Here is a 22470-nt window from a genome sequence, read left to right on the forward strand (position 1 = left end):
GAGGATTCACCAATGACAGAGTGGGGAGCAGAACAGGTGGATCCACTGAAATACACTGCTGAGGGAAGCAGTAGGTGAGACAGGAGAGGTCTGCTGCCCCGTGTGCGTTAGCTCCTTGGCCAGGATCAAACTCAGGCCGTCATGGTGGTAGTGCTAACTTAACTCCTAGGCCTGATCGGATCAGAGGACCTGATCTGATTTTTAAAAGCATTCTCAGGCTGCTGTTTGGAATGGAGGTTGGGCAGATGCCACATTCATCGGTGATAAGACCAGGATGGTTGCAGTGGCGATGACAAGAAGCAGCCTGGCCTGAGATGTATTTTAGAAGTAGAGCTTGCTTAAGGGATCGCTGACATTACCATGTGACGGAAAGATGGTTGATTTCCAGAGGCCAGAGGAACTGGGTGAAGATGGTTATGACAAAGGGAGAAGCAGGTAGGAGCAGAGGGGCGAGACCCATCTGCCACCTGTAACTGTGGTTCAGCTGTGATGGCAGCCTGCAGTGTGCAAAGGGAACTGAAAACCCAGTGCTGGGAGGGATCACGTTGCGGAGGGGAAGGGCCAAGCTCGGTTAGAGATGAAGCCCGAGGGTGCTCGACCAACTCACAAAACAAGAGAAAATAACCAGGAAGGGTTAGAGGAGGGATCTGTAAAAAGGCCAAAGACAACCACCTCAAATACCACAAGTATATCAAATGAAAGGAAAACAGAACCCACCACTGGATTTTGCAAGGAGAGTGACACCGTAAGGGACGGGCTGAAAGAACAGGCGAGAGGGCCAAGGTAAGAGGGAGGCCAGAGGGATGTGGCAGCAGCTGGGAGCGCAAGGCCGGGACAGTTCCCTTTTACGCTGGGTGACAGAGCCCACTCAGGGGCAAGTCCACGATGCTCGCAGGCGTGTGCAATAACTGGGCCCCAGAGTATGAGGGGAATGGGGCGAGGTGCACACACACCTCCACTTCAACTGGAGGACTTGTAGTCACAGACAAGCTGTCCCCTCCCGACTGCCCTGCGTTCAGGGAAAGTATGAGGTCGCTGCAGTAACTACGAAGGGAAAGAGGGTGGGAAAGCGCCGCAGCAGGATTGCTGGGCAGCATGACTGCCCACTTCGGACGCGAGGTCAGAAGTTTCAAGTGTAGCTGCCCGCCACTGTGTGTGACTTCTTGGAGCTGCTGGACTGCTATGGCGCGGCTGTGTCAGGCAGGAGCACGGCACTGAAGCAGTCAGCTTCGGGCATCCAGGCTGGCAGCCACTGCTGGAGGACGGTGTATTTTTATACACTATACATTTCAGCACTACACACTAAATTTAAAGAGATGAAAATAAACGGGCTTTTGATTCAGTAGCCAACAAGGATCCATCACATAAGAATTTATTTCAGGATTACACTTTCACTATAGATTAAAATTTAATATAATTTAATTCACATATAAGGATAACTCTGGAGACTATATGGATACGATATGGGGTTAAGCAGAGTAACCGAGGCCACAACATACTCAGGCCTGAGCGGATACCAACTTGCTCAGGCCTGAGAAGTAAGATTTCTCTCTTTCACTCATCACTTCAAAATGGAGTGGCCTCCTGCAAAAGTTGCACTCAGCTGAAGAATGTGGCTTGAGTTTCAGTCCCACTCGCTTCCATGTAGACAGAAGATTCTCTGAGAGGAGAAACAGTTTAAGTCAGGAGGAGTATCTACCCAAGAGAAATGAAAACATGCCCATGCAACATCTTTAGCACAAATGTTCACAAACGCCAGAGACTCAAGCCTTCGAAGTGTCTTCTCCCCGCAACAGCCCTGACTCTGCAGCCTGAAGTCTCCCTGACAATGGCCACTAGAAAGAATGGGTGGACCACTAGGCTCTCTCAGAGCTTCCAAATAACTGTCCCTCCTAAGTGAGTCAACCAAATGTCTCTTAGAGCTTTATACCATAGCACAGCATTCCTAACTTCTTGGGAGAAGCAGCAGCAAGTCTGAGTGCCGCTGAAGGGCTTCCGCCAGAAACACTGCAGTACAGCTCACCAGTGAGGGCCGCGCTCTGGGACTCACCGAGGAAGTAGTTCATCATCTGCGGTGTATGATGAGGGGTGGGGGCAATCCGCAGCAGCTCTTCCCCACGGGGCACGGTGGGGTAATTGATTGCTTGGACATAGATGTTATGTCTGCTCATGAGTTCATCACAGACTTCTGTGTTTTTAGCAGCATCTGCAACCTAATTTGTTGGTAACAGAAGGTAAGGTCAGAATAAGATGTACTCTCCAGTAGCAGAAACTCTAATGAACTCAGTGCCCATAGGGCTCAGGCTCAAGCGCCTTCCCAGAGGGAGGTGAAGTCCTCCCACACACCTGCCAGGCAAAGGGGACAGTGTTATCCAGTTCAGAGAACTGAAGCCATGTCAGATGTCAGTTTCCTACTGATCTCCTCCAGGCTTCATGGGGGGGTGGGGGGGTGTAATAAGCAGGTGCTGGGTGACCCCACCTGGCTCTCATACCCAGGGGGATGTGTACTGTGCATGATGAAGGCAGCTTTGTTACACTAACTATATTAATAACATTAGTTTGACTGTGATACCAAAAGGGCACTGTGGCAGGAAGGGCAAGACCTACTTTGAAATTAACCGAATAGACAGCCAAACTTCAAAGCTAGCCAACCTCAGACTTCTGGAGCTTTACAAATAGAAGCTCTGTGTTTACCCTATTAAAGCCAGTGTTCTAGAGAAAGAACCTCTGCTCCAGTCTGCTGGGTTCAAAGGCTTCATATTCATTATGAAGTCAGCCAAGCGGAGGCCACTTGCTACAGCCCCCACCCTGGCAGTCACGCTGCTCCAGCCCAATTGCAGGAAGGCATGACCCAGACACTTCTACTATGTGCATAGGCACTGTCTCCAGTGGGTGTAATCACTGGCCATTACCCGGACAGGGATGATATGACTGGGACAGTGGACCACTGGGAGGCCGGCATCCATTAACATCTGCCTCATGAGCTTGACATTGCGCTGGTGCTGGCGGCGAAGCGTCCTCCCCTCGGCGCTCTTCAGGATCCGCACAGACTCCAGGGCTCCAGCCAGCAGCATGGGTGGCAGGGAGGTAGTGAAGATGAAGCCAGCCGCGTAGGACCGCACAGTGTCGACTAGGGAACTTGTGCTGGCGATGTACCCTCCGACACAACCAAAGGCTTTGCCTGCGAGTAGACGGTCTATTTAGTACAGCAGGAGTCCCTAAATGTACACAGCAAAGTACTGTGTACAATCTCAAGGCATTTCCTTTTCTTTTTCTTTTCCTAATTTGCCCTAACTCTGAGGTAAAGGCATGACCATCCAAGTGTGAAAGGAAAAAAGCTGAGGAAATTAAAGTCATACGGTAAAGCTGGTATATGGCCAGGATCAAAATGTGGGTCTCCAGACCAGGCCTGGTCCCTGAGCGCCTGCCCTAGTGTGCCTGCACACCAAGCTACTGCTTGCCTCTTTTCCCACTGCCTTTCCCCCCAGGCTTGCTCTCGCCTGCTCTTCTGGGGGGCAAAGCGCTGTCTGTGCTCTGCACTATGTTCGCACTGTGTGTGCTCTCTGGGACAGGACCTGCACTGCGGTGCCTAAACCTTAAGTGTCACCCGTGGGACTGGAATGTAACCCAGCTAAGACATTAACTGTTTTGGTGTGACTGTTTTGTTTAAGTAAACACAAAACTTGGACAACTAGCATTTGCCATGTAAATATGAAAACTGAGAACCTGTTAGGTTTAATTTAGTACTAGCCTCATTTTTTAATTCTTAAGTCTCTTTGTATAATCTGTATCTCAAGTTTCAGGATTAATGACTCCAGAAGAGTCCTCATAGATCTTAACATTATGTTCTGTAATTAACATTCCTGCGTGAACCACATGCAGGGCTGGGTTGGTATAAGCTATTACAGTGGAAAATCTCTCCAGTTTTTTCCATCTCACAATGACCATACTTCAGAGAGTCCACAAATGAGAGCTCTTTAAAAGAGCTGCTGGAATTTGGACATATGCACAAGTGTTTTTCTCTTGGCAGACCAGGCTCTCCTGGTCTGCAGGGGGTTCTCACAGGCTGTAACAGTGCTGAAGTGTGCTTTCTGTTTTGGCACAGAAGAAATGGGTAAAAGGCAGAGGTGGGGATGGTAGTGAAAAGATTCAGCAGACAGAGTGGGGAGCAGAACAGGCATATCCACTGAAATACACTGCTGAGGGGAGCAGCGGGCAGGTCAGGAGAGGTCTGTTGAACCATGTGGGTCAGGTCTTCAACTCAGACTGTAGTGGTGAAAGGGCTGAGAAGGGCTGAGACTTAACCCCCACGCCACCAGAAAGGCGAAGGCACTCTTTTGTGCCTGCCCTTCTTTTATCAAGTGTAAGCTGTAAATTGGCATTTTGCTAAATAGACCTTCACCTAGGTGCCTTGTAACTTGAAATCCTCAATTTTTTTTTGTAAAATTTACATGATTTTTTTTTTAAGGATTTATTTATGCTTACAAAAAAGGTATGTGTGTGTGTGTGGGGGGGGTGTGTGTGAGAGGATTTACCAGAGATAGAGTGGGGAAAAGAACAGGTAGGAGCAGCGGGAGGGCCAGGAGAGGCCTGCTATGCCATGTGGATCAGCACCCTCGCTGCAGATTGAATTCATGCTGCAGTGGCTCTGGAGAGCTTCACAGTGCTGTGCTTTAACCCGCTGAGCCACCAGGGAGAGCCCCACATGGTCATCTCTTTATATTCCTCACAGGCAAAAAGAATATCTACAGTAATTATTTGCATTTAATTCACATATCTGTCCCACGAAACTGAGGTAGGTCCTACTGATATCACCACTGTATTGATGAGGAGAGTGAGGCAGAGAGGCTGACTACCAGCCCAAGGTCACACAGCCAGTGAGCCATGCAGGCAGGGTGTAAGCGCAGCGGGGGCACAGCTCTGGTGTCCCACCTCAGTGAGCCTCTCAATTAGGGGGCAGAGGAAATACAAAGTAGCTGTGTGAACTGGAGTGGCTCCCATGTGACAGGCACAGAGCTTAGCACCTCACAATGGCTGAACCTGCAGGTCCTAACTGCTCTAGGAGAAAACTATCTTTTTAGATATAAGGAAACAACCCAAGGCACAGAAAGTAAGGCTTTTGTTATGGCACAGATACATACCAAGTGTTCCAGAAATGATGTCCATTTTTGGCATAACTCCATCTCGATCACCAATCCCTCCACCTCGAGCCCCATACAGCCCTACTGCATGGACTTCATCCACAAAGGTGAGTGCTCCAAATTCATGGGCCACATCACAAAGCTCCTCCAGTGGGCACACCGCTCCTGAGGAGAGACCACAGGCTGCTCTGAAGAACTTGTTATTTTATAAATTTCTGTTTTGTTAAGAGTCAGTCAAGAACAAAGTAACTTATGTTATAAACTATCATTATGGGTACTGGGGAAAAAATGAACTTCCCCCAATTTCTAGGTTATCTTGTGATCTTACAGCCTATTAGAAGTCAGAGCAGAAAATCCACATTCACCCAAATCTATACAATAACCACCAGCTACAAGATCCTGGCAAGTAGTAAAAAAAAAAAGGAAACTGCAAAAACAGTAACACCATACTTCTGAAGAATTCAGGTCCAGTTTTTACTGAAGGGTTCAGCTTGGTCTCTATTTAGACTTACCATCCATTGAATGGACAGTTTCAAATGCAACAATCTTGGGGACCGAGGGGTCTGATCTTTGCAGCAGTTCTCTGAGATGGCTGACATCATTGTGACGGAAAATGTACTTTGGCACTCCACTGTTACGAATCCCTTGGATCATGGAGGCGTGGTTCCCAGAATCAGAGTAAATCTCACAGCCTAACAGGACAAAAATGCTATTTATTGTCATCTGCAACAAAGATAAATTACTTCCTAGACTGTCAAGAGACAACAGACATAGCCTAAAAGTGCTACTCTTGCCCAGCAGGAAAAGGGCACTGTATGCCAGCTCCTTTCTGGCAGAACAACTGACTAGTGCTAACTATATAACAATTAAGAAATTTCTCCAAATTTTTTCCTTAAACTACAAATCACATTAGAAGTAATTAGCTTAAGTCCTTTAAATGTGATTCTTCTCCGATAAAATGTTCTGCTAGTTTATAATGTGCAGTTAGTGCTTCATGTTCAATTCAATGACAAAGTTTCCAGATACACTCCTAAATGATATGTCTCTGACAAGCATTCTTTGTTGCAAATATTCCTATTAAGAAACACAAAAACTCAAAGGCACCCCTAACAGGCTTCCTTACTTGGCATCATCTTAGCCAGAGTGTAGAGGGTTGAGTCGTTAGCCACAAAGCATGAGGAAAACAAAAGTGCTGCATCTTTCCCATGGAGGTCAGCCAGTTCCTGCTCCAAGTCCACGTGGAATTTACTAGTTCCAGAAATATTTCTTGTACCACCTGCTCCAGCACCATGTTGTTTCAAAGTGTCCCTTTAAAGACAGAAAATAGTTCTCATGGTTCTCGCTCTCTTTTTTAAAAAAAATACTCATTTATTTATGCATACAAGAAATGTGGTACAGGCCAGAGTTGTGGGGGGTGAGAGAATACACCATAGACAAAGTGGGGAGTAGAACAGGCACATCTACTGAAATACACTGCTGAGGGGAGAAGTGGCAGGTTAGGAGAGATCTGCTGTGCCATGTGGGTCACCCCCGAGACTGGGGATTGAACTCTCACAGCAGTGGCTGCGGACAGCCCCACAGTGCTGTGCTTTAACCTATTGCATCACCATGGAGAGCCCTAATTCTCTTGGTTCTCATTTAGACTTCCCATTTTCATGGCTGAGAATTGATTTCACACAGATGTTTAAGTTAATTTAAAAAATTCCAGTATCATACACATACAAGGGGAGGAAAGACAAGGGGAAAAGGTGGCCATTTTTCTAACTTCCTTTCCAAATAAAAGCAGGAGCACTGGAAATGCAGAATGGCTTCTTTACTGCTTGTCTTGGCAAGAGGCCTGATGGGGCCTGTCCCTCTCTCAACCCAAAGATCAGGCAAACTGATGAGGACAAGGGACTTCCTCAGGACCGAAGCTGTTTCCCTCCTCTCCAGTTTCCAAACAGCAAGTCTCTTCTGCACATTGTGTAGGTCCTGTCCTCTGCCATCCTTTTTAATAGACCTTTTTAAAGTACTTTTTCCTCCAAAGCTGCTAGATTTGTATTTCTCCATCAGGAGCTGTAAACGAGGATGTCCCTGTGCAAGACGCCTGGTGTCCCTGGTTCATTGCCTGCTAGGAAGTGAACTGAGCCATGAACCCACACACACAAAGGGGCTCCAACAGCTATTTGTCCTTTAAAGTTCCTTTACAAGTAATCTGTAGGTATTTTTAAAGGCTTAGTATTTGCTATGACACAGCTGAATATTTCAACTGTTGAATACTCCCCCTATAAAAGATCCAACCCTCATATATCATCAATGTCTTGCCAAATAATGTCAGTGATATCTGCAAGTTGAGGGTTACTTACATGACTGCCCCACACACCCGTGGGTGGCGACTCATCCCTAGGTAGTCGTTGCTGCACCAGACTGACACCTGCTTTTTGGTGATGAGAGAATCTGAATAGTCATCTGCCATGGGGAAGATATGCGCCCTTCGGTTCACAGTTTTAAAAACCCGGTAAGTATGGTCCTCTTTTTTCTCATCAATTTTCTTCTCAAAGAAACGATCATATTGAAAAGTAGAAATAGCTAAAAACCAAACAAAAGACATCATAGTTAGATGGTTCAAGAGCACGTGTGGGACTTGGCGAAAGACCTGGGTTCCATGTTAGCTCGGTCACTTAGTAGCAGAGAGGCCTGGGCAAATCAGTGAAGTACTTATGTGGGCAAGTTACTTGATGTTCTTGAGACTGTGCATGTCTCAAATACAACTGTGTAGGTCAAGTTTAGCACAGCACCAGTACAGATAGGAGGCATTAAGAAACAGAAGGCAGACTACACACAGAATTTGAGAGTTGAGAGTTAGGGGCATGGCTTTCAATTCACAACTCATGTGTGTTTAATCTTGATGTATGGTTAACTTAAAAACTCTCTCCTGCATCAGGCTAGCAATGAGACTTACATTTTGGCAAGTTATCTTGAAGAAGATGGGACACTCCTTCCGGTCTTTGCTTGCGCATGATATCCTGAAAGTTCTTCAGCAATCCACTTGGCTCTCTACCATCAGTCTTCATACTAATCACATTGGGATTCACTGAGGTTTGGGCAACCTCTGTGGCAAAGGTAACAAGTGGCAGAGACCAACATTGAAGTCAGGGTTGACAATACCTTCCAGACATACTGCCAAAAATGACTTACTACCAAAAAGAGCCAATTATAACTACTTATGAGTGACACATGAATCTTTTCCTATTTTAATTACTGAAATGGCCAACATCTGTTGCCTTCTGTTTTTTTTTTTTTGGTGCTACCAGTCAGCTTTTAATGAACATTAAAGTCCCAAATTTTCTAGCTGGTTAGCATATTTTCTCCACCTATCACCCTTATCTCAATTTTCTTCACAAAAGATGATTCCAGTCATATATACATAATTTCTACCAAGGGAGTACTTTTGGGGACCTTGAGTGCTCCGTGGACACAGCCACAACTGGAATTAAGGTGTCACTCAATGACCATTCATTAAGACACACAGATGAGAGTGCTAAGACCATTTACTTAACTGCAGTAACATCATCATTTGTCTCTCTTATCCCAACAGATGGTGGAAAGAAATAAAGGTGTCAGATAATAGTTATGACTGTAGGGTATTTTTGGAAATTAAGTAGTTACTGTAAATGGTGGCCACATTCTACACACATCAGAAAGTCCCACATTTTGCAATGCAGCCCTTTGTCTATCTTGATGATCTTCCTCCTTGGTCCCAAAGGAGGAAGGTATTGACACAAACATACTACACTATCCTAATGATAGCTCATACATAAACCTAAGGGTCCGTAAATACCACCAGGACCTCCACAGCCCTTTTAATGGTTCCTGTCTCTTCTGTTTACCTTTCCTCACAGCATGCATTTCCTGCACATCCTCTTGAAGCTCTAGACTGGCTTTGCGGAAGACACTGCTGCCCTTCTGGCTCATCTGGGCTGCCAGAAAAGGGCATTTGCTTGCAGTGCCCTGGCTCGTGGCAGGGGAGGGGTGTCCAGATGGAAGCTGTATGCTATCTGAAGTCTGCTGGGATCCATCAGGAGCCTGCTGAACCTCAGTTTTGGCAGTTTTGTCTTCTAAAGGGGAGAGAGAAAAACTGAAGCATCAGATCTGGTTGCTCAGAACATAAGAAAACCACTGGTATCTTTCTCTTATTGTATTCAAAAACAAACTTCATACTTACCCTACCCCACCATCCAGACATAACTTTATTTATATTAGGTCCTGTTAATGTGACAATTTTCCCATCTGCCTCACTGGAAACTATGTTCCTGTTAAGGGTTAGCTAGTAGGCCAGCTACCTCTTGAAGTTACAGTACTTCTTACTTATAAATGCAGACAGTATTTTCTAGTTTCAGACAACTCAGAGTTCTTAAATTGGATTATTCTGAGTATATCTACTTTAAGTACACTTAGCCTATTTCATGAGAGGACACTCTTGAAAGTAACTGAAAGTGTTCATACAATTTTTTTCTCTATTAATATTTTCTAAACAAATTCTTTACAATGAAGCTTGCTATTGTTTGACATATAAACTACTGCTTTTCTTTTTAACAAAAGAAATTAGGCTAACACTGAATTAGCTGTCTAACAGAGTTCTAGTAATTAGTATGCTAAGGAAAAATAACAGGGATATCATATGCACACACCTCATCTACTTTCTCATCTAAATGCATCAAAGAAGTTCACGGACTTAACATGGTTAGTAATTATGTTTCTAGTTACAATTAATTCCCTCTCCCCTTGAGCAAATTTGTTCACCTTCCTTCTAGAAAAGTCTGTCTTCATCATTCTGGAATATTCCTGTGAGTCATAGGCTAGCCTTTCCCACAAGTTGGGTAAGGTGTCTCAATACAGTTTTCATCAAAATCTTCTATAAAGGAAAGCCAAAAAAAAAAAATGAAGTTCATTTTATTGATTATAAAAGTAATACATATTCATTGTAGGACGTCTAGAAAAATTAAGAAAGTGCTATCACTCAAAACGTAACTATTGTTAAGGTGTATTATCTTTCTCCCTCTATACACAGATTTTTAAAAATTTTTACTTGTTCAGATTTTTAAAAATTTTTACTTTACTTGTTCACTTATTCTGCTCTTTTCATTTCATTATAAAGATTAAGTTACTTCCTTTCAGCCAGAACCGCCATCTTCCAGTAAAACACCAAAATGACCAACACAAAGGGAGAGGGGAGGCTCCTGTTATATGTTCTCTAGGCTATTTAGAAAACATGGTGTGTTTCTTTGGCCACAGACAAGCAAATCTACAAGAAAGGTGATATTGTCAACATCAAGGGGACAAACACCTGTTCAAAAAGTACTGTCCCATAAATGGTACCTAGACAAACTGTTCAGAGTCGGTAATGTTACCCAGTATGCAGCTGGCATTGCTGTACACAAACAAGGGCAGAGTTCTTGCCAAGAGAATTCTACTGAGCATTTTTAGCTTGAGATAGTTTTATAAAACAAAGAAAATAATCAAGGAAAAAAAGAAGCCAAAGAGAAAGGTACTTGGGTTCAGGCTGAATTGCCAGCCTAAAATTCTTTGCAAAGCACATTCTTTGCAAACCAATGGAAAGGAACCTGAGCCGCTGGGGCCATCCTGTGAATTCATGGCATGGTGGGTGTGGGAAAACAAAACAAAACAAGACCTTTGATCTATTAGAAAAAAGTTCTGCTTCAGCTAGTAGCTATTTTGTGAATATTACTTGTGACAGTTGCATGGGAATCTGTCAAGTGGACAAGCCACATTCTACTCAACGATTCTTCTACTGCTTGGAAGAGGATGGTAAAGGAGGATTTGATTCTTCAGGAAAAAATAAATAACTCCTGGACAATGGTAAAGAGGAGAGTAAGTCCTCTTTTAAGTCCACATCTAGAGAACACACCTAAAACAGGCTGTAAGGTAAATAATTCTTTAGGATTAAGTGGAATCTGAAGAGTTATTTTATGCTCTCTTGACAGAGTCAGATCAAAATTAAATTCTTCTGATCTCTTTACTCTTTATTAAGACAAGGTAATTCATATAGAAAATAAAGATACATGTGTTTTAAAGAATCTCTACTTAGTGAATACTGTATGATTCCACTGTGAGATCCCTGGAGAAATCCAATTCATAGAGTCAGAAAGCAGAATCATGGTTGCCAGGGGTTAGGGATGGGAATTTAGTGTTTAATGGACACAGAGATTCAATCTGTAATGATGAAGAGCTCTAGAGATCAAGGATTGTACAACATGAATGTACTTAATACCACTGAACTGTGAACTTAAAACTGGTTGAGGTGGTTAAGTTTAATTTTATATGAATTTCATCACAAAATAATTTTAAAAGAATAACGAAGAAAAAAGTTCGAACTTTTAAAGCCAAAAGCTTCTGTACAATTTTGCTTTGAGCATAAAACTGCTCTAAAAACAGTCTATTAAAAATAGCCAAGGATTAGATATTTAATGAAAGTTTGGAACAGAACATTCCAACTATATATTTATATGAATGAGGCACAGATGAACAGTAAAACTCCCATAGACCTTGACATACAATAAAGAAATCTGTAACCTAGAATACCAGCCACCATTGCATCTTTAAAGGCGACAAAACTAAAAATCCCTAGTTGTGGGGTTAGGACAAATACATGAACTAATTCACAGAAAGCACAAAATAACCCACTGGTTACCACCCAGGGATCAGAACTATCTCTAGCCTACTAATGGTTGCAAACATTTACACCCTCCCACCTCCACTTTATTTCCAATGGCACTTACTCTCGTTGGCTGGAGGGGTTTCCTTGACCTGCTGGCAGTGTATTGCTGCAGTGGACAGGGCCCGAGGGGCCGGCTTGCTCCCAACTTCCATCATCTTAGGGCAGTTTTGGGCATAGAACAACAGAGATTTGCCTGCCTTCTGCAGAAAGGCCTGAGGCACTCGGGATAAGAATGGGCAGCGGCGAACAACAGTCTCCATGTCCCGGAGGTGCACTGATCCTGTAGAAAGATGAAAGACTGCTACCCTTGATAATAATCAGGCAAATGCCACTAACCGGTCACCCAGTTCAGGTTCACCTGAAGTTTATAGCAATGGTGCCCTGTAATACTAACAGTTCTCACTATAAAATGTCTACGGACAGTAGCACTGATGTGGGTGGGACTCAACTAAGGAGTGGTGACCATACTTAACCTGGGTCACCAACTTCTCTTTCACTCCCAGCTCCAGACAAAGGCACTTGCAAAACAACTTTTCAGATGAAGTAAATACTGATGATTAATAACCAAGGGAGTGGGACAAAGAGGGACAAGTCAAAAACAGGTTTGGGAGGTCAGAGACTCCTTGGAGATGTACAGAGCAGATATGACATCCTGGCACATGCTCAGGTGGAGAAGTAAGGCTAGGGAAGAAATCACTGTCATCTATCCAGGCAGAGAGGAGTCAAAGGAAACCTGACCTTCTCCAGGTCTCCACACTCCCAAACTAAAAAAGGTGTCCAGCGGGGACCCGGGCCCCCAAGGTTTTCACCAAAGTCATGCCCTCACACTAGGTGAACTGGTCACAAGCAAGAAAGGCGGGGGCAAAGAGAAGGGCAAGGATACCCCTACCCTTGAGGAAGCGCCTTGGAGCTCACTGGGGAGAGGCAGGGAATACAAAATCGAAGGAGTTGGAACTGAGGAGGTGGTGGTGGTCCTGGGGTGGGGGGGGAGTCAGGTTCCCCCTGCCGTGGAGGGCTCAGGAATAACGGGAAGGGTATAGGAGAAGGGACTTCAAAAGGGGCCAGCTAAATGGGGAACGTCAGGAGGCGACCGAATAGGCTAAAGGTCTGGGAGACGAGCGCTGACCCAAAGGAGGTGGGGGATGGGGTCCCAACGGCCGGGGACCGGACCCGGGCTAGCCCGGCTCGCGGGGGTTGCCGCGTCGGCGCCGCACCCAGAGCTCAAGCCCTCACCTGCGCGGGGAAAATCGGAGAGACGGCAGCGACGGTGGCAGCAGCGACGGCAGCGAGCACCCGAGCCCCCAAGACAAGCAGACCGGTGTCCTTGTCGGCAAGAATGCCGAGGCCGCGAACGCCGTCGTCCTAATATACGAAAGTGGGAGCTGCGCATGCGCCATGGGCTCGGCTTTCTTGTGCGCAGGCGCGGGCTTGGAGCTAAGTAGTTGGTAAGGCTGGCGGGACCCGGAGGTGCCCAGCAGTGGTGGGCTGGGGGGGTTCGAATGGGGTCATGGCTTCCTGGGATCGTCAGCCAGGAATAGGGGTAAGGTGGTGGATAAACCTCGGCTTGGCTACCCTATATTTCGGAACTCCATTGTGGGGCATTAAGGAGCAGAGTCGGAGGGGAAGTGAGGGCCAACAGAGGGTTATAGGGCTTTAAAAAGTGGGTTCTTAAACTTAGAAGTGGAAGGAAAACAGAAGTTTTAGAACTAGGGCTTTAAGCAGGATCTGCCACCCTTCCCTCGGGCTTGCTTTCCAGGGGTGTGACGGAGGACCTCCCAAAGATGGAGTTTCCTGGATTGCCCAAAGATGGAGTTTCCTGGGCGGGAGGGGGGGGCGTAACTAATGCGAGGAACTAGAGAGGGTGACTTAAGAGTGAGGAGGAGCAGAAGCTAGAAGCCATCCAGTCTCAGATGACTCAGAGGAGGGAAAGGACTGGATGGAATTTATAGCTCTGAGCACTGGTGGGGGTAAAGGGTGGGGTACAATGGGGTGGGTGATGAAATAGGGTATGGATGTAGGGGAATGGGCAGGTGGAGGCACAGAGCCTGACATATAGTTAGGTTTGACACATAATGGTTATTATTTGCTAATTTTCCATGGTCAACACACCTCCACCAAGTGTGAATAAAGCCCCTTGCTGACCACCCTGAGTACCAGTTGTGTGGCGCCACACTCTACCCCAAGTTCAGATTTGGGCTGTGCCTTCTTTGAGTCTTCCCCCAGACTACACCTGCAGGGTAGGGTTTGGCAAATCCTTCTCAGGAATGCCAGTCTGGTCTTGCTCCATATTCTTTTCAGCTTAACTTGGGTTGGTTTGGGCTGGGCTAGTGCCAGCTGGGAGCTGCCCTCCATTCTTGGGGAAAAGGTTTACTCCTTCCCCAGCTGAACATTAATAAAAGGGACAAAGTCCAAAGTGATGTGAGCAAGGTGTGTCCAGGTACTGCCAATTCCCTGTCTGTTTCTAATTAGCTATAAGGCAGACCAGGGAAGTCCCCCCACTGCAAGAGGCAACTGGGTCCAGAGTGGCATTGGGACCACTTTAGAGGCCCAAGCTGAGGGCTCTGGTTTGGGAGAGCCAGCTCTTCCCCATCCTGCTTAGGGTCCCTGAGTGGTGCTCATCAGTCAGAAAAGAGGACAGAGAAAAGATCAGCACTTGATGCATACCCAAGTGCAGTTAGAAGGGGAATCAAGGTAGGTGGTTTTGAGTGCTTGGCCCATTTCTGGGCCTTACTTTCTGTACCTGGGCAAGGGGAATCATAATTTCTGTTCTGCCTGTCTCAGGGCTGTTTCGGTGACCAGAGGCAAAGTAAAAGCAGAAAGAACTGGACATTAGAGCTGGACATGAATTCTAGCCATGGTTCTAAATCTTCTAAGTCCTTGGCAGGCCACAACCTCTCTGAGGCTGGGTTTCCTTATTGTAAAGTTTACTGTGGTTGGTGGGAGGGTCAGGTGAAGTCATGGATTTCAGAGGTTTATTGTTTAAACCGAGAGTCTCCAGCTTGCTGGGAGTTTCCTGTTTAATAGAGGGAAAGGTTGGGAAACAAAGCAGACTCATACAGAAAGTGAAATAAAATGTTGTAAACATTCCCAGATGGAGGGGGAGGAAGTTATTACTCCAACAGACGCTGAAGGAGGGGGAATCCCAGCCACCAGGAAGTTTTCCAGAGAAGAGATACTGGCTGGAAGGATAGATCTCTGTGGAATTGGGAGACTGGAGAGTGAAGCCTTGAGTGAGAAAGGCTTGAGCTTGGGGGTGGGAGTGCAGTATGAGTCAGCACAAATAGTTGGATTGTAGGTAGGGTTGCAACTTTGAAGTCAGACCACAAAGGTCATAAAAGGTCATAAAAGAACCACCACCAGGGCACCGGTCAAATGCCTAGTGGTCACTTTGATTCTGACCAATTTATGCAGGCCCCTTCCTGCTAATGTGGGTTACCAGGTGAAATACCTTGGCTCACTTTTTGGCAAACGCTTCCTGAGGCATTTCCAGTTTGAGACTGAAGTGTAAGGACTAAAGCTATGACTTCTAATCCTGGTTTATGTCTTTTTCTGACTCTGGGATCTTGGGCAGTTACCCAAGGCCCTATCCTCAGTTTTTGTATCTGTGAGTGGGAGTACCCTTCCTGCCTCAGTTGTGAGTTTGGGTGGGCCCTATTCTGGTAGAGTTTTTCTGTGTCAGTCTTCCTCCTTGTCCCCTCTTCCCTACTTTTTCCTTCCTTCCCTCAACACCTCCCCCCTTACTTCCTCCCTCATTCCTATCATGTCTCACTCTTCAGAGCTTCACAACAAACTTATCTTATCATCCTGGCCCTGGGCAGGGGAGCCCAAGCTTCTGGAGTTAAGGCAAGGTCAGATCCCATTCTGGCAATGACGTGGGGCCTGGCCTCCCCCACTTCCTTCCAACCCCCACCCCCACCCCGATTCTATGTTGTTATCATAATCAGGGGCTGCTGCACACAATTCCCATCCAGAGCCCAAGGCAAAAGGAAAATATTAGTCCCAGCCCCAGAGATCATTTTTTCCATTCTGGGCCCCAGGAGCTATTCTTAGCAGTACCCAAGGGTCAAGTCATGAGGACAAGCTTACTACTGCTCTTCCCTGGGCCTCAGTTTCCACATCTGTCTGTCAGGCAAGAAATTTTGCCAGCTTTTTTTGAAGGTGGGAAAAACCTTAAGCTGCTGATGCTTAGGATGGCCTTGGATTTGGGCCATAAGTGCCCTTTAGGGTGCCTGTGCCAGTTTATATAGCAGTGTATATGGCGGGGCAGCTTTGCAGAGTGGCTAAAGTTTCCCAGTACAGCTCAGCTCCACCCTGGAGGATTGGAAACATGCTCCATAGTTCACAGTGTCAGGGTCCAAGAATTACCAGAGGACATGGAAGTGAGGAGGGTTGGCTGTGGTAGCGTCATTCTGAGGTCCCAACATGTGTTTTGTGCTGACAGTACGTTTGGAATCCCTTCAGGCTTTGGCCTAGCTAAGGCTGATGTGAGCCTGGGTTTATGAAACCAGCCCTGGGCAAGGGGTAGACTCTGACTGGTTAGGGAAGCAAGGGACCAGAATGGAGCTGAGCCATCAAGTAATGCTCCAGGAACAGAGCATTTACTGTACTGGGGTACCTAGGGTATGGTACTGCTCCCCCCAAAAGCAGATACGACCCTCTTTTCCAGAGAGCCGCAGAGGACCGTGAACCTAGCCCTCCAATCTAGAACCCATGAACTGTGGCCCAGATAAGTTCTATTTGACCCACACAGTACTTCTTAAAAGGGGAATTAGTTATCAATGTTTAACAATCAAGAGATTGTTAAATTGAAACCCAGATGTCTGCCTTCTCACAGTCCTGTCTCCCCTTGGCTGGCCCAGGTAGGGCATCCTCTCTCTAGTCCTCTGGTAGCCCTCTGGCAGTGGGTCCCCAACCTGAGGACATGCAATGACCAAGCAGTGAGCGACACCTGTCTGTATGTGTAGCCTCTGAGTGTGTGTCTGCAGCTTTGATCCATTTTAGAGCCAGGACAACTAAGACCCAGAGGAGAAAGGACAAGCTCAAGGCCACATACCAAGTGGCATAATAGCACCCAGTTCCCTGTTTTCTAGTCCTCACCTGAGCTCCTCTGCCCTTGGCCTCTGGAGGGTTCTGAGTTGGGGACTAGGGGGAGGATGGCTGCAGGAGGTTCTCTGGAAGGGACTGGCCCAGAGGTGGGTTTCTCCAGTCCTGTCATTGCCTCACCCCAGCCCCTGCATCGGGCCACAGGAGGCCCTCTGGGTTGATGGGGTGATGGGAGGGGTAGGCTGATTCCTCCTGTGGCCCTTGCTGATGCAAAGGAGACTCCCTTGCTGCCCTGGGCTGTGGGGAGTGGGCACCAGACAAAGAGCCATTCCAGGCTGCGTTTGGGGGTGCACAAGGATGCGTCTGGGGGACAAAGAATGGTGGGGAGGGAGACCCACTTCAAGAGCTGGGGGTGGGGCTGGAACAAAGAAGAGGAGTGGGGGAGAGTGAGCAAGACTCAAAGAAGTGGTGCTGGTGGACAGGAGCAGTGAGGAGGAGCCAGGTGGATGCTAATACAATGAATAAGTGTGGGAACTTGAGCAGCTCTAGTTGGCCATCTTCCCTGGCACAATATGTGGCTATGTGCACGACGTCAGCCCCCTGTCAGCCCCCCTCAAAGCAATCCTACAGATCAGTGCAATGATTAGCTCCAAACATGGGCCAGAAGCTCAGGTGGTTAAGTAATTTGCCCAAGTTCACACAGCCAGTTCAGGGAAAGCACACAACTTGCTGGCTTTCTGCCTTCCAGTGGCAGCACTCCACCCTGGGGAGGTTGAGGAAGTGGGGAAGAGTAAAACTAGGGCTGCCTCAGTGTTTCAGGGCTCAGTGGAAGTGCTTCTCTACTCCTGAGAGATGGATCCAGTTTGTATAGGCAGATGGGAGTTGTCCAGACAAGGAAGCAGCCAGCTGGACTCAGAGGAGGCCCAAGAACCACTAGGCAACCAGCCAGGCCTTGGGAGGTACGCTTCTTCCAGCCCCTCAAACTGGTGGCCACAATTCCCTCTCTGTCTCCCGCACCTGGGGCAGCCACTCTGAACTGGGTCGAAGAGAACTCCAGGACCCAGCGCCTGCCAGGTCTCCTGCCTGCCTCTCTCTGGGAACTGTGCAAGGAGGAGATGTAGGAATTATAGATGTTTCTACCTCAAAACTCATCTCCAGAGGAGCAGCAGCTGATTCCTCTCTATCTCCGCTTCCAGTTCCCACAGCCACACCATCCTGTTTCAGTGTTAACTATCATCTTGCTGGCAGCAGTCACTGCCTTATTGGATTCTGAGGTTCCAGAAGCCAGGCTCCAGGCACTTCTGTGCATTCTCCAACCCATAATAATTCTCACAGGCCCTTGGTGAAGCTGCTAGGTCCCTGTAGCCCCGCCCTCAGTGAGGCAGCCTCTGACTTGAGGTCAACTCCCTGTCTGTCTTCTAGGTATTTCATTGCTCACAGCCTCTCCAAGCTCGAATCTCCTCATACACCAAAAGGGAGCAATGTTTTTTGTGGTGGTTAAATCTTATATGTCAACTCGGTCTGGTGACGATGTTCATTGATTGGCTGAACACCAGTCTAGATACTACTAGGAGGCATGCTAGCATGCGACTAACATCTATAATCAGTTGATATTTTCCTTGGTGACATGGGCATGTCTCATACAATCACCTGCAGGCCTTAAAGAGCAAAAGCTGAGGTTTCTTGACTGAGAAGGGATTCATATATATATATATATAATATACATATATATATATATATTCCAAGCTATGTATAAACTAGAAACGCTGCCTAAGTCCCTAACCTTTGACTACTCTACAAATTTCAGATTAGACCAGCCTCTACAATCATGTGCAGCAATTCCTTCAGATAAGTTTCTCACTTACTGTCCATATCTACAGGCATGCGTCTATAATTCATTGACTCCGAGCGGAGAACCCTGACTGATGCACACAGCTGATGTGAGGACTCACTTCCTGCTTTGGTGGGAGGTTGGGGGGGGTTGGAAAGGGGGACCTGCCAGCACCTGGAAACAACAGGCATTTGTGGAGGTCATTGACTTCAGGTGAAGGATCTGAGCCTTGGAAAATTGAGCTGTTCAGAGTTTCAGAGCTGGAGCTAGAATTCCAGGCAGGCCTGTGTTCTGGTCAAGATCCTTGGGCCACGGTGCCTGAGGTGGCTCCAAGGGTTCCCTTTCGGTTTAATTAAATCAAGACCTGGGGAGGAGGCAAGGTTGGAATCTGGCTGGCACAAAATGAACAAGTTCTTGTGAAAGACCATGACTTGTGACATGGCACCATTCACCAACCTGAGGACTGAATTCTGGACTGAGGACTGAATTCTGGAACATGCCTCCTCACAGAAGTCCCATCTCTCATGTTGAATTGCCTGTGTCCTTATAAATAGCCCCAGCTCTCTGATGGAGTGAGGTGACTTTGAGAAGATAGATAATTAGGTATATTCACTCAGAAACTACTGTGACTTGTTCACCAGGCATTGAATTAGATTCTGGGATGGCAGCTGTGAACAAGGCAGATGAAGTCCTGTTCCTTGTGGTGTGAACACGAGTGGGGTGATAGATGAATAGTAAAGGCAAGTCTGTCCAAACATGTCATCACATTAGAGACCCTCCCCCCAGCTGGCTGGTTTGAGTGACAAGAACAGGAATTGCTTTATTTGGAGGGCTAGAGAGGCCTCTGAGGAGGAGACAGTCAAGGTGAGTCTTGAAGATGAGAAAGAGCCAGCCAGGTGATGGCAGTGGCTGGAGCAGGCCAGGCAAGGTGCCATATTCTTGGCTGCCTGGTCATTTTACCTTATAATTAATGGGAAATTGGAAACAACACCCATCAGGCCCAGCATGATGCAGGGATTGGCTATGTCTCATTATAAACTGTTGATATTATGAATAAAATATGAACAAGGAGGCACGTGTGAAAAATTGGGGATAGTGGGCAGCACTTGAAAGATGGGGTCCAGGCTCTCTGGGCCTTTAGAAGAAAGAGTCCAGAGGACCTGGAAGTCCCCAAAGCTTCCCACCACTCCCCAGTCTTTGGTGCTCACAGAGGCTGGAGCGGCTGGAGGGAAGAGCACAGGCCGTGCAGCAAAGGCAGTCTGGGCCCAACCGTAGGAGCTCTGAGAGCCACCGAGTGAGCTACCTATTCCATGGATTTTGGATTCAGGAGCAGCTCTGAAGCTGCCTCTAGGGCAAAACCCCAGCTGGGAGAGACCATGGGCTTCAGGCAGAGTGTCTATGCCAGACCCAGCTGGGGACCCAGGATGGGGCCAGAGCAGCCATGACATTTACCCAATCTCCACGGCTTATCTGGCTTGATGCAGTGGTCTGGTTGTGACACCAACTCGGAGCTTCCGTCCAGCTAACGGCCATCATCCCACCCAGCCTGTTGGTTCCCTTTTTCTGCCACCTACATCAAGGTCCGTTAGATTTTCTCACGAAGGGGTTGGGGGGGAGGGCTCCCAAGAGTTGCTCAATGAGCATTTATCGTACAAAGGGATCAATGCACAGATGCATGTGTGAGTGTGTGGAGTGGATAGACCCACGAGGACTATCTCTGCAGTGGGTGGGAATGCGTGTAGGTGGGTGCACAGGCTCCAGAGACTGGGCAGTTGGTGAGCAGGTTGTGTCAGCAAAGTGGCAAGTGTGGAAAGCTGCAAGGTGATGGCTGCTTAGCAGATAGCCCGTGATAGGTCGGGGACGCTAACCCAAGTCACTTACCAGGCCCTGGTTGCTTGGGCATCTGCAGGAGCCTGCTCTGGGGAGATCGGTAAACATCCACCTCCAGAACACCCACGTATAAACTCAGTGAGGTCCTCCCAAGCCTCCCTGCGATTCATGCCACCCTCTGCTTTTGCCCTGGGGCAAGCCATCTCCCATCCTGGGCATGGTCTGTGGACCTTGTGTGTGACCAGGACCCAACTGCCATCCTGTGGAGCAGCTGGGGTGAAGGCTGTGGGACAGGGCACAGGGCAGGTGGCAAGTCTTCCCCACTCTCACCCCACCTCTTTTCTTGTCCTTCTACTCGCTTCCATGGCCAGTATGTCAGAAGAAGATCATGTCTATGCAGCGGGAGGACTCTCATTTTATTTGGGTTAAGTACATTTAGGAATAATTCCCCCACAGCTGGCTCAGTCAGCACACAGCTGACTGGCAGCTTTGAAGTGGCAGTTCAGGTTAGGGAGTTACTAGGGCCAGGTTTCTGCCAGGCAACCTGCTGGCTCTTAGGGGCACACAAATTCATACTTGGTCCCAGGCCCATGGGTCCAGCGTCACTGACACCCCTCTGTGTACAATCACATATCCAGGTACTCTGGTCACAAGGATGGCAGCACACATGCTAATAACAGTCACATTGTTACAAGCAGACACACAAGGATGGTCACAGAGCACCACTGTTGTGACCATGTTGTCATATAAAGTGTCACCCACTGGTAGGCCGAGCTATGTGGGGTCACAGGGTGGTACGTGCTACTTCACCCCTCACCCTTACTGCTATCCTGCCTTCTCAGGGCTCCCTAAGATGTGGTGTCACCGGCATCCCTATCAGGGATGGCATCCCTATCAGCCCTATCAGGGCTATCTTGATCTCTGGCTGTCCCTCAGCCTATGTCCTTCGTGACCATCTTATTCAGAGATGCCTTGATGGCCCTGCCACCACTGACCAGTGTGGACCCTAGGGTTGCCCTAGAGCATTACCGTCAGACTGTGTAATTTTATTAATAGCCCCTTCTTTCTGGGCCTCAGTTTCTGTACTTGATTAATAGAGGTGTGGACTAGGTGACTCCAAGCTTCTCCTGGTACTTGTGATGGCGTTGGCTACATTCCTGGGCCCTGGGGCATTTCCTGGAACAATGGGCCTTGTGGCTTCTGAGTCTACTAGAACTGCACCACTGATGCTTCTTGCTATGAGTGAGCCTGAGCAAGGCTTTCTTGGGAGCAAAGGAGAGCCCTGTTACCTAGAGGCTTCTGAGGGGCTCCGAGGGCAGGCCTGATGCCTGTCTGTGCAGGAGTCACATGAGAGACCATGAAACTTGGACACAGGGGGATGTTGGGACTGGTCTCCAGGCCCCACCAAAGCCTTCTACAAGCAACACCAGCCAAAAGAGCCTTCTAGAGAAGTTGTTCCTAATTCTGCCACAGCTGCAGGCAGGGTGGGCACTAGGCACCAGAGATATTGTTCCTGGGGTGCCAAGGCAGCAGCTCCTCCTGTTCCCCACCTTGTTCTCGAACTGCCTGGATCTCAGGGATCCCAGGACAGCCAGGTGTCCCGAGCTAGCTAGCGAAGGGCTGCAGCCAAAGTTCAGGAGAGGTCGGTGGCAGCGGCCTGTAGATGCCCAGTTCAGGCAGGGTTACATGGGGAGATTCAAAGGCTTTGCAAGGGTGGCTGTTGCGTGCGCCAGGTATGATGTGGGAGTCCAAAAGCAAACTCATGGTGTACCCGCAGCACCTGCTGCCAGCATGTGGGCTGTTTTGTATGTGCGCTCTGAAAAAGCTGTTCTGTGGCCAAGTACATTAAGAAAGAGTATTATATAATTCAGCTGGGCAGAACAAAGGCTAACCGATTTCTCCTTTGT

General features: G+C 47.6%; 1 protein-coding gene across 1 annotated transcript; it reads right to left on the reverse strand.

Moving 5' to 3' along the window:
- Positions 1-1356: 1356 nt before the first annotated feature.
- ALAS1 (5'-aminolevulinate synthase 1) lies at positions 1357-13220 on the reverse strand. Its single transcript, XM_004676096.2, is given in 13 exon segments — positions 1357-1660; positions 2051-2213; positions 2913-3181; positions 5142-5306; positions 5654-5833; positions 6265-6449; positions 7487-7709; positions 8083-8232; positions 9011-9154; positions 9157-9202; positions 9204-9238; positions 11921-12139; positions 13093-13220. Coding segments are annotated over 12 exon segments (1920 nt in total). The 5' UTR covers positions 12120-12139; positions 13093-13220; the 3' UTR covers positions 1357-1499.
- Between the last annotated feature and the right edge of the window lie 9250 nt (positions 13221-22470).

This window comes from Condylura cristata, unplaced genomic scaffold (genome assembly GCF_000260355.1).
Source record: "Condylura cristata isolate star-nosed mole 26May11 unplaced genomic scaffold, ConCri1.0 scaffold00004, whole genome shotgun sequence".
NCBI classification, from domain to species: Eukaryota; Metazoa; Chordata; class Mammalia; order Eulipotyphla; family Talpidae; genus Condylura; species Condylura cristata.